The sequence below is a fragment of the Cricetulus griseus genome, chromosome 2 (genome assembly GCF_003668045.3).
Source record: "Cricetulus griseus strain 17A/GY chromosome 2, alternate assembly CriGri-PICRH-1.0, whole genome shotgun sequence".
Classification (NCBI taxonomy): domain Eukaryota; kingdom Metazoa; phylum Chordata; class Mammalia; order Rodentia; family Cricetidae; genus Cricetulus; species Cricetulus griseus.
In genome coordinates, this window is record NC_048595.1 from 80183043 (window position 1) to 80196208 (window position 13166).

The window sequence follows — 13166 nt, forward strand, 5'->3', positions numbered from 1 at the left end:
AGAAGCTTGTATTCCTAGTGTGAATCCAAACTAAGCCAGGGACAACAGTTAGTGAAGGATGAGAAAACAGCTACTTAGGGGAGGCCAAGGTAAAGAACGAGAGCAGTGAAGATGATTTTATAAATTGCTTGATAAGCAGAAGGTACCTCCCCGCTTTGAATACTATGCCACAGAAGGATAGGGTCCTTCAACAGCCCACATAAGAATGTCTAGCTTTCTTCTTCCAGAGGTGGAGTTCAATTGTTGATCACCCCCTTCCCTGGAACCAGTATCTGTGATCGTGGCTAGGCAGTAGTAGATGTGACAGGGAGCAGACTCTACCTGGACTTTGATGTCCAGGACTCCTGGAGTAGACTAACTTCTCAGCCCTAGCTCAGGAGCAGTCTTCTGTTTCTTTCCTCCATTCCACTTCTCTTCCCTCCCCAACATCACACGGAGAACAGAAGCAAGACAGAGAAGATAAACAGAGAGGGCATATTTATAACTAAACATTTTCACTAGAATGGACATATCTTAGGGGATCATGAATATTTTACTTGAAAATGAAAGCCTCTAAAATTATATTATTCCTGAAAAGGCTAAAGAGGGAGGGAAAAAAAAACAGTTGACAGTAATGGACAACTTTAATACTACAGAAATGTCCAGGAAGAAATCATTTGTTCCAATGAGATTCTCATTTTAATATCCGTATCAAATATCTCTTTAAGTGCCTCCTCACCAGGGGACAAGAGAAAGGGATAGGAAATGTGCCTGCTATTTGCAGAGGTGCAAGAAAGCACGGATACATAACAACAATAATAACTGCTAACGTGACTAGCATTTCTTTTTAATGCATTTTTCATGATTATAAAAAAGAGAGAATGCAAAGCTTTAGGTGGAAATTTTAGAAAATGGAGATAGATGCAGGAATTTTTTTCATGTGTCTGCTCCCCAGTGTTAACTGCTTGCCGACATGTTTGTTGTGTTTCTTCTTTGTTTATGTTTTATCTCTACAATACCTGTGATTTCTGAAATGCATTCTGTGGAACATGCATCTTAATGATCCCTCTATATAAAAGAGGCTCCATGAGCAGGAACACCTTCACAGAGACCTGTAGTGTATTTTAATTTTTGTAATATGCTGAAAATTAAATGTTCAGTTTGTTTAGCCAGTGTTTCTCATTTATTTGAATTAGGACAACTTATGTAGGTATACATATGTTTGCCACATAGTGCTTATAAGCATCCACATTAACAACAAATGGTCTACACCAAAGTCAGAAAACATAAAGGAATGAGTAATACATGCATAAGGATTTTTTCAAGTGGTCTCTGCTGTAACTCTTCAGCTCTGCTATTTAGTGCAAAATCAGCTGCAAAGACTGGGAAACAAATGGGCTGAAAAAAAAATGTTCCCCTGACCCTGCTCCTACAGGCATAGAATTTCTAGTCTCTAAAATAGCTTTCACTTCTGTTACCATATTCAAGTCTCACATTATGCCTGTGAGATAGGATAAGCACAGAGAGCTGCAATGTCAGGTGGGAAATCTCAGACAATGAGATGTCTAATGTCCACGGTAAATTGCAAATGGACTTAGTTAGGTGGGATATAAATTTGATCTTTTGCATGTAAGGTAGAGGGATATTGAAAGCCCAAGAAAACATAGAGCTATGGCTAAAGAGCATGGTGGTTGAGAAGAGATAAACTGATTGGTTGTAACAAAGCAACAGTCAGGGCCAAGACCAAGCTTCTTCTGACTTTGAAGAGGTAAGCAGAGTGTGCATTGTGGTAAGTATTCTGAACTCTGAGCTCACATAGGCATCTTATTTCTCCTTCTAGGAGACATCAGGTATGACGAGGCCATGGGTTACCCCATGGTGCAGCAGTGGCGTGTCAGGAGCAACCTCTACCGTGTGAAACTGAGCACCATCACCCTCTCAGCAGGTGAGGACCACTGTCCAGCTGGCGACCAAAGGACTTATGGTCACTCCACACATGGTCTCAAGGGCTTAGGATGTCCTAAGCCCTCCTGGTACTGATGATGCTGAGAGAATGGAGGAGCACCTAGGTAGGAGAGCATAGCAGGCAGTGACATAACCACCCTGCCCTTGGAGGAGCACAATAATGGGACAGTATGACACAGAAGGATCTTCCTAAAGGAAAAGTCTAAGTAGACTGAAGTATAAAGGGAAGAGAAGTAACAGTAACCTAAACATTGTTTGTGTTCTGGAAGTATTTCTGGCTTGTAACTGCACTTTATCTCCTCAGTTCTGTCTTTATTTCTTTCCTTGCCCATTTCTACACAGCAATAGCATGGAGTCCCACTCTTCACCACCATATATATATTCATCACCCATTCTTTACCCATGTGAGCTCTGAGCTAGAGCAGGGAGGGTGGTTTGTAGTTTTTGAGACGGGACATGTTCATCACCTTGCACTTGCTGTACCTTCTGCCTAGCTCTCCCTGCCTGGGTTGCACACACTAAACTCTTTGCTGCCTCCTCCACTCTCCATTCTTCAATGAACAATGCAAGGAATTTCAGGTGTTTGAATACCTCCAGCAAAGTACTAACAAGTACTTGATTCATGTCTGAATCATGTCCGGTCTCCCTCTGACCAGAGAGAACTGGGGACAGGCCATGGAATCTGTTTATTCTGCTGATATCTTCAGAAACTGACAGAGAATCAGTATATTTTTTGTGTCCATGTTTGATCGAAGAATAAGATAAAGAAGTGAAAATGGAAGAATAAGGCATTGAATAAAGGTCCCAGAGAAGAGGAGACCTAGCTGGATTTTTCTATTCTGGTTCTGACAACACTGTCACTGGCTTATTGTCAGTGGGTCTCCTAATTATCTCTTGAGTTCTTCTCTATTTCATTCCTTTTTTCAGTACCACTTTGTTCATCAGCAAAATGGAGCTCTTTCATCCTGGGGCTGGGCAGACTTTACCCTCTGGGAAGTACAAACAGTGATTGTTGCTGACATCTGTCAAGCACGTTATAATGTTTCATGTCTTGTGGCTTGCAGCAGTCCTACAAGGAAAGTAATAATTTAGTCTATCTGTCATCATATAAAAGAACTGAAGGTCAAAGAGGTTAAATAACCAACCCAAGGTCACATAGCTAGTAAGCACTAGAGGAGAAAACAGAACAGGGATTTTGATTGCATTTTTGTCTGCCTGGCTAAAGAGCCACAGGGCATCTCTGAGGCATTGTCATTTATTACTTAACAGAAACCATCTCATTATTAATCCTGCTGTATTAATTACCCAGTTGCATAAGTTAACAGGTTGATGGAGAGAGAGTGTTCTAATCAAGCACCCTTTCTTTAAGCACTATTTCTGTTTCCCCACCACCCCCTCAGCCGGCACTTGTGAATGTAACTGTGATGTTCCTGTTAGAACTACAAAGGTGTACCTGTTTTAATTAATCAGTAATGATGTTCCTGGAAGCTCCTTGTAAATCAAATGTTGGCAAATTGGAGCTCGTTTTAAGTGTTGGAGAGGTGCTTGCTCTTTGATGTGGCATTGGCTGTTCTTATAATAACAATGGCTGGTGGTTTGCTGTGTTCCAGGAGTTGGTAGTGTGCCTGGTGGGGGTGGGTATCAGAAAGATGCATTTTTGGATTTAGAAACACATAGAGAGGGCTTCTACCTATAAAGATGCCAGTTCTTCAGCTTGTGGGGAGAGAGTATGGGTGTTCCACACAGGAATAGGTGAGAAAGGCTTCCAAAAAAGGGGAAACCTCATGAGATCTTTAAGCATGGGTGTGTCTTGAAAGGGAGCAATTTCATGTATGGAAACAGCGCAGAGCACATAAAGGAAGGATGGCAGAAAGCCCAGTTTCCAGTCAATGCAAAGAAGGAAATGAGAGAAAATCCAGGCATTCCTGTAGGTCCAGATATGGTCATGAAACTTCATCCAGTGTCAGGCAAGAATACAAGAGGGTCTTTAAGAATTTGGGACATAGGAAATTTTAGAGGAAGAGTAAATGATATCCAGGAGACTGAATGAGACAGCAGCCTAGTACATTTGTCTAGACTTTACTTGTAGTGTCAACTCAAGTCTGTTACAGTATGTTTCAGATACAGCTTCCCCCCCCCCCCCGCCGTTGATGGGCTATATGGAGAGAGAATTCACAACAAATGCACCTATTCTAGAGGAGTCAGCCTTTAAGGCAGATTAAAGAATTAAGGTAGATTTAAGAATCTTTTACATTTGCTATTCTCTAAACATGCTAAGTGTGAAAATCAGAGCAGTGTGTTTTGGGGTACCATTACTCTGTCTGAAATTTTCCTAGCAATTTTCCATACTAAAGCTGAGTAGGTGGCTGTAGAGAGAATTGGGTTCATAGCTTGAATGGTGGTGGAACCAGTCTCCCATTGTTGGAAGGCCCTGGAAGAACAGGAAGGAGAATGAAGCAGGAACAGAAGCTCCTGAGAAATGGCTCTCTGAGACATGGCCTTGTTCTAAGTATGGCAGACTTAACAGAGTATTGCAACAGCACAGCAGGCATCAAGAAAACCTCATGGCAGCAGAAAACAGTCCACTGTCTCAGGAAATAAGGGCAAAGGGGAAAAGGAAGGCGATGTAGCAAATGCTGAGCAGGTATGACAGCTATACTTAGCTGGGACAAATGTAGCGCTGGGACTCCAGCCAATTTACTTGAAGTAAAACACAGAAGTGTTTGCATCCAGCTCTTTCAGACAGAGGGCCACGGTTACTCACGGTCTTTCAGCTTTGGCTTCTCATCAGGTTAATGGGGGTATGGTGGTCAACATTACAGAGTAAAAACATCTAGTGATCTACTTTGTATGCATTAGCTGTTCAGTGTGTAGGCATTGGCTCTAACTTTCTGATTGTTACCTTAACCTCACCATCATGTAGGTTTCAAGTCTTTGTCTTCTACACAGTTCCACTCTTTCATAGTATCTAGCAGTGAGAGGAAGCCTTTTCTATAAGCATGTAATGCTGGAGATGCCAGCCTGGTGCCATGGTGATGAAGGCAAAGGCCATGACTGCTGTCTGGGAGGTGCCCTTACTGAGATATAATATTTTGGCCACCAACTTCTGAAGTCTAACCACTCACACATGCTCCTCTCCCTCCAGGCTTTACCAATGTCTTAAAGATCCTGACCAAAGAGAGCAGTCGAGATGAGCTGCTGTCCTTCATCCAGCACTATGGCTCCCACTACATTGCAGAGGCCCTGTATGGCTCCGAGCTCACCTGTGTTATCCACTTTCCCAGCAAGAAGGTCCAGCAGCAGCTATGGCTCCAGTATCAGAAAGGTAAGCCTGGAGGGGGGGGGTTGGAGGTGTGGCCAGGCATGGTGCAGAGGAAGCAATGGAGCCTGGATGAATCTAAATCCCATTTGCTCTATCTGTAAGTTGTGTAGGCTTTGGCAATTCTCTGACCTTCACTTTACCATGGTCAGGGTGAAGAAACATGTTGTCTTCCGATTCTTTTATTCAGGTGTCTTAACTCTTTTCTTATACTGTAGGCTTTAAAACAAAAACAAAACATGTTTTCCCCTTGAAACAGTTGCCAGAGATAAATGCAGAGGGTGTGCATAGTGTCTCCATAATGTCTTCTCTTTAGGCTTCTTGGGAGAAGCCAGGAAGTATTCTCACTTGCTCCTCAAGTTCAGGGGACAGTTTCAAGTGTCCCCCAGAGAGGGAGTGTTATCTCCCAGAGAGGGAGTGCACCACATCTTAAGTCTCTCTGATTCTCAGCTGTCAACATTTTTAACTCCTTCAGCCGAAGGTGGTCTAGAGCAGAAGACTAGTCTCTGCCACTGACCTTGGGAAAGTTGTTCCCATATGACCTCAGTGTTCCCTTCCTGTGAAATGTGTTCTGCAACAACTATTCCTATTTACCTACCACAGGTAAAGGGGAGGTCATTTACACTCTAGCACTTTACCAAAGTGAAAATAGCAGATTATGTAAATGTATATTTTACTTTTTCATATGTATTTGTGTGGTACATGTGTGTTCACATGAGTGTACATGTGTGCATATGGATGTGTAAATATGTATTCATGTATGAAGGCACAAGGCTGACATCAGGAGTTTTCCTCCATCACTCTGCACTGAGATGCTGCTCCATCGAGACAGCATCTCTCACTTGAACCCAAGTTCACTTATCCATATAAACTAGCTAGCCAATTTACTTGGGCACCTCCTGTTTTCCACCCTCCATATGCTGGATTATAAACAGCCTGCTGTGTCTGCCCAGTATTTATATGGGTGCTAAGAATCCAAAAGCTGGTCTCCATACTTTCTTATTGTACAGCAAGCACTTTACCACTAAGATATCTCCCAGACAGTATACATATATATTAATATGAGAAATGGAGTCTCACACTCGAGAAACCCAGTCTCAAACATGTTGAGGCAAGTGCCCACAGAGACATAGCTGATGAATAGCAGGGCCCATGATGGAACCCATAGTTGGAACCGGCTAGCTACAAAAACCATTTTCTTTTAGATTTCATCCTTCCTTCCTCCCTCCCTTCCTTCCTTCATTTCCTTCTTTCCTTCCTTCCAGTATCTTTTTCCAGATATATTAAGTGCTTTCTATTATAGTTAATATCACTGATTGTTAGAAAAGGTGACGATTGATAATACAAACCTGCTTACACCTTCTCTACAAGACCTAACTACTCTAGCTCTAGCATCCCTGTAAGTCATTACTATAAACCACAGAACACCAGACCTTGGAATTCTCACTGAACTCAGTTCTCCATTTTGCCACTGGGGAAATTAAAGCTTGATGGGAGAAGGACTTCTGTGCTAAGCCACACAGCTCCATGTGTCAGGGCCAAGGCAAAACTAAGTTGCTTCATGCCATCGTTCAGTGCCTGCCAGCCGCCAACTATGTCTGGTGAGATGGAACCCCTTATATACCTTGGCCACTTGGCCATATCTATAGCCTTTTGTTCTGCCTCTGAGGGTTTTGCATCCCTAGCTGCGTTTGCACCCCTGCCTGCTTCCTATGTGCAACTGAGTGGGGCATGGTGGTTTATAGGCTCAGAGGACATAATTGAGTTGTCAGGGAATAGCTCGGTTTTATGGCTGTGACAATGACAGTCTTTAAGGAAGTGAATTAAATCAATAGAAGTCTCATTGCACCACCCTATAAATAATGTGACACATCATTAAGCAGGGCAATAAGCTTCAGGACTTTGAAGTAATGCAATTAGGTTATGTTTATAAAAACTCTCTCTTGCTGTGGCCACTGAACTAATTTGCTTCGTGACACATTCAAGGCCTGGGACACTACTGTGATGCTAAATGTCATCGCATCTCTATCCTAGATTGCTTTCAGGGCCTAGGCTTCTTTGTTGAAGAGAGTCACATTCTTTGTAATAGAAGTCATAGTTCTCTACAGTTGATGGGTGTCCACCCTCTTATCCTACCATCTACCCCAGGAATCAAAGAAGGAATGAGTATACACACCTCCCTTTATGGAAGGGGGAAGAGAAAGTGGGATCTCTGTACCACATATTCATCAGTGAGGGCCTTGGGGACTGAATCCCAACCTGGGCCTAGAGCTGCCTTTGCTATAGTCAATATCTCCTGCCATCGGAAGTAAATGTCACAACCCTTTTCAGGCCTATAGATCTTATATGCTAGTCCTTCCCATCTGAGGAATGGCACTGGGAGAAGAATTCAGCATAGTTAGCACTGACTTCTATAGAAACAAAAAGGGACTGAGAATTTTCTTCCCTGTGATAGGGGAAACTTAACAGCCATAATAATGTCCCCTGGACATGCCAAAGATGATTGGAAAGATCTAGCCAGGTAGAAAGAGTTTATCTATCACCAGATGAGGACTTTAGCTTCTGTCAGGCTGAAGGAGCCTGGAGGACTAGGAAGGTCAATAAAGTGGTATCTGAACTAACCCTAATCCAGAAAAAAATAGGCCCTAAAGGCAATTAAGCATCTGAAGTCATCCTGGAAGCTAGGATTCCTAGGCAAGGTTAGCATGCAAACTTCCCAGCCTGTCAGGTTCCTATAACCATCACCTGTGCTCACCTGTCTTTCTCCAAGCCCACATGACATTCAGAGTGTGTTGTGCCCGAATTATACTTGCAAAACTTGTTTCTGTATTCCTCTCCTCCCCTCAGTGGGACTTTATTTCATCACTTGCCTTGATATCTTCATTCTCTACTTATCTGTGACATTGATATTGAATCTTCAGTTATGATTGTATGTTTATAAATTCATTCATGAATAATGTATTTCATTTGGGAATAAAATAAAGTTTCATAGTCACCTGGGCCCTCGTTAAAATCACAGGGATACATTTGCTCACCTATGTGAACATAGACAAATTGATTCATTCTCTGAGAGAGTCTCCATATTTGCAAGCAGGGTGGTTGTGTCATCTGTATAAGAAAATAAATCAGTGGATAGATGTGTCTAGTACTGAGCTGGAACAACTAATTGTTATCCTCATCCTACTGTCCCCTGTACCCATTTAGATCACAGTGTTTCCAGGTGTGTATTCAGAGGCATGAACTGCAGTATAGAGGAGATGAATTGAGACTTTATGACCATCACTTGTCAGATGATACAAGATCAGGAATGGTAATATGTGAAATGATTGTTCAACCTCTCTGAATGAACAGAGAAAAAGAAAAAAAGGAGGAAGAACAAAGGAGAGACAAAGATAAACCCAAGTCCAAAGAAGTAGAAAAAATCTGGAAGCAAACCATGAGCAGGCGTCTCCCTAGTATAAGGCCTCCCAGGACTTTGTCTTCTCTGAAAGGACAATCCATCCATATCCCCAGTTTTTGAAGTCTCATGCATTTGTAGTATAGAGAGATGTCCCTACAGATAAACACCCTTATTAAAGTTGTTTCATCTCTACTATAATTTTCCAGGCCAATTCCAGGGGATTCATTTCCATCTGAATTACCATGCACTTCTGAATGTCAGCTGGAATATTCCTGGGTTACTCTTTGGAAAAGTCTTTGGCTGCTTGAAAGGCAGACCCAGGCATCAGGCTGTGGGGAGGAGAATACCAAGCTGTAGTCAAATGTCACTTCCTCTTGTGCTGACAGGTGTGGCCAAGGGCTGTTGTGAGCTAGAGAACTCTCCAGAGCACTCTGTTTCCTGAGGGATCTTGCTTCAAAGACAGCAAGGAGACATGAAAGTGCTTGTTTTGGGGATCTGAGACCTCCGGGGTGCCAGATGACTTCCCCAGTGATTTCATAACCCAGGGCCATTTTTTCCCTTCTCATCTTGCTTGACCTTGCAGTAATATTTGACATTCTACTGTCTCCAGCTTGATGCAGTTTTGTGCTTGCTTGTATGAAACCAAATCTTCCTGTGCACTCTCCTCCCTTCTCTTCATCTTTCTTTGTAGTCTTATCCTCCTCTGCCAAACTTGTAAAGCTGTACAGGAGGGGTGTCCTTCTGGCCTCCATTTCTGGCCGGTCTCTGGTTCAATCTGTTACATTCTTTGTTATTGTCCCTACACTATCACCTCACCCTATACCTCATTTATACCTCCTGCTCTAAGCTTTTCTCTGAGGTTTGCCATCCTGCTTGTTCTCATCAGTATGAACTCAGCTCCATACAAACCTGTGCTTTTCTAAAATTCTAGTAAAAAGTGCCATTATCCAATTACAGGCAGAGCCAAGTCCTGGGAAACCTCAGCACCTTCTTTTCTCTTACTTCTTCACCCCATTTCCAAACCACCTCAAGTTCCATCAGCTTGCACTCCCACATAGCTCTTGGATGCTCTCACTGTTTCCACTTTACTGTTACCTTCATACACTAAGCCACCATCACTGCTTGTCTGAGTTTCAGTGTTAGTCTCCTACTTGCCCCATATTAGCCCACATTAAACAACAGTCCTAATGATGTACATGATATTCAGGGTTCTCAAGGGTAGAAGTACCATCAGAATGAACACACACTCACACACACACACACACACACACACACACACGAGAAAGAGATGGTAAGAGATATAACCATATATACATTTGAACATTTGATGATCTAGTTTACACAGTTACGGAGGCAAGGAAGTTCCAACACCTGGAGTTAATAGGTTGGAGACCCAGGTAAACTGTTGATTTACTTCTAGGCTAGTGGTATTAGTTGTAGGCTGGAGGCTGGCAGCTTAGCCCTAATGAAGAGCCAATATTTACCTGGGGGTCTGAAAGCAGGAAAGACCAGTATCAAGCTTAGGGCAGCACACTAAAAGGCATTCTTCCGGCTCAGTTGTCAGTCTGACTGTTCTGCTGAGGCCTTCAATGGCTTAGATGAGGCCAACTCACATTAGTGAGGTCACTCTGCTTCACAGAATCCAATAGTTTAAATAGGAATCCCATTCAAAGTCACTATCTTACACATCCCCAGGATTGCATATATACATATATGTATATGCAACTTAGTCTAAGTGTTCTTTCTTTTTGTATTTTATTGGGGAAGAAAGTGCACATAGCCTTCTTGCAGTCCCCAAGAGGACTTGCTTAGGAAGATTGGAGGCTACTGACGTGCAGAAGCACTTTATGGAAGACCTCAGAGCAGTGATTTGGACTCAGACAAATCTGGCTCCTGCATTGCCAAGTTGCATTAACTTGGGACCTCTCTCATTTTCCTCAGCTGTAGTAGCATGGGTTTAAATGCTCAGCCTAGAACACATTCATCTTTACTTGGGACCATCATGGGATTGGGATCTGGCTAAATACCCCCTTTCCTTTGCCTTGTGTACTGACTTCTGTGCAGATGATTGTGGGGTTGGTCTAGCAATTAGGTAGTGTTATTTCTTTTAACGAGTAAGGAGAGATGGGAGGAGGTTAAATAGAAGCTGGACACCTACTTTGCAGCACATCAGAGGAGAGAGCCAACTTATTTCTTCTCAGAGCCATGCAAAAAGATACAGGATGTGGTTCATTAAACACAAATAGGCCCATGAGATTGCTGTTTCCACAAGATGAAATTGCCAAAAAAAGCATTTGTTCCCCGTTTTAGATTGAGTCCATCTGGAACAGAACACCCCAGTCTTTTTTCCTATGGGTATATACTGAGAATTATCATCCTTTCCTCCCGCTCATCACAGTGCATCTTACAAGTCACTTTCACATACATTACTTCATGCAATTTATTCTTCATAACACATCTGTAAGGTAGACATTGTTATCTGCATTTCACGCTTGAGGAAACCAAGGCTCTGAAGGGTGAAGTGACTCCTCAAGGGTTCACAACAGGAGCTTGGCAGAGCAGAGATTTGAACCCAGGCTGCTTTAATCACAAAATCTGGAAGCATCCAACTACATCACAGCAGCCAGAGAGAGCTCTTTAGATGTTAACATCAAACCCAAGGGAACCATTTGTTCTCTTGTTCCATTTCTCTTATGTCAGTTGAAAGAAGGGAAGAATGCTAAGACTCAGAGTTTAGTTCTCAGCCTGGGCAAATGTAAAAATATTCTTTACTCTCCAATTATCCTGAGTACAGCTTGTTTCCAAATCTTCGTTTACGGGCAGCATTATAAGGTAAAGCAAACAAAACAAAACAAAACAAAACAAAACAAAACAAAACCTTAAAAGGTCAGCAAGAGAAGAGGCACTAAAACATTCAAGCCCGGTCTGCAGTTCTCTAGGGATCATGACAGCTGGATGGTAAAAAATGCTTGGAGTACTGTGTTGAAAGAGATTTTGGTCTAGGACCCATCTCAGTAGTGAAGAATATGGAGATCTCTTAGCAATGTCTGCCAGGACCTGAGACTAGGAAATAATGACGCATATGTGAGGTGATTTCCTTTCTGTGTACCTTAATTAACCAGCCCCATTCTTCATATGAGGGAGGTGAGGTCAATTTATGCAGAGTTAGTATCCACAGCCATAAGGGGGAAAACAATGAGCTAGAAGTACTTTTTGTTAGACTTCTAGTTGCTAAAACCTCATACATATTCATAAACAAGTCGTTTGTTGGCAGACTGTTTATAACCATATATATATATATATATATATATATATATAATATATATATAGTGTGTGTGTGTGTGTGTGTGTGTGTGTGTGTGTGTGTGTGTGTGTACAAAAACAAACACAAACTATACCATCCCTGAAGTTCTGAGGACTTATTGGGACTCACTTAAGGGAACAGTCCTTAGTAAAAACAGTAAGAGATTGCCACAATGATAAATTGGTTATCTCAATTATATTTAAACTGGATCCAGATCACATTGACTCTGTCATAGAATCAGGTATGGGATGCAAGGACTAAGGTGAGTTGTTAGAAAGATCATTTCTCTCTCAGCAGTATTGTACCAGGAATATGAATTTTCCTTGGGTTCAGTTATGGGACTTTTGTTCTATATTCTTCACTTCTCAGTGAGAATAAATGGTCTGGATAGAGGACACACTCACTGAAGCTTCTGTCTTCCCCAGGCCAAGATCAATCTGAGAGGTGCCCTGCTCACAGTTCTCAGAGATGCCACAAATGCATTTTCATTTTTCTCTTTGCCCTAGGTGATACTTTTTCTCCATCCTCCCTTACCTCCCCAGCATTCTGTAGTAGTGTTTTGACTTCCTACTATACACCATGCTCTATGACACAGCTAAGAATAAGAAGGCAGGTAGGATGCAATTGTTTCTGCCAAGAGGTTTGTAGCCAAACAGAGGAAAGTATCATACAGAAAGACCAAACTTTTTATTTTTTTAACCTTAAATTAAAAAAAAAAAACTTTAGGTCCAACATTGCAGTAGTTCCCACTTTACTTTCCTGCCCCTAAACCCTCACATATATTCCTTCTTGCTCTCCTTTAATGAGGTCAAGGTATGTGTAAAGGTATGGAAGCTGGGGAGCAGAAGTACAAGGATGAGGGATGGAGCCCTAAATCTCCAAAGGAGTTTGGAGAGTTTCTTTGGATGTCTAACAGAGTACTGGGGTGGAGTGATTTTTCCATTAAGAAACTGCAGAGGATGAAGATTCTAGGCAAAGTTGCATGCGAGTAAAGCCTAAACACATCAGAGTACTGTTTAAACATCCTGGGGCAATTGAGTCTAATAGTCCTTATGTCTCCTTAAGTTACTTAGTCCTTAGAGAAGTTTTCATATCTCCATGATGAAAAATTTCATGAATAGAAAGGATGAATTACCAGATGCAAATAAAGTACAAACAATAGACCAGTAAGGAAGCACCTAGTAATGGCTGTGAAAACA

General features: G+C 42.1%; 1 protein-coding gene across 1 annotated transcript in view; it reads left to right on the forward strand.

The window, feature by feature from the left end:
• The window catches only part of LOC100750695 (astrotactin-2), a 933092-nt gene that overhangs the window by 674036 nt on the left and 245890 nt on the right, over positions 1–13166 (forward strand). Inside the window, 2 exon segments of the mRNA XM_027400261.2 lie at positions 1820–1924; positions 5090–5269. Of these exon segments, the coding sequence (XP_027256062.2) occupies positions 1820–1924; positions 5090–5269 (285 nt within the window).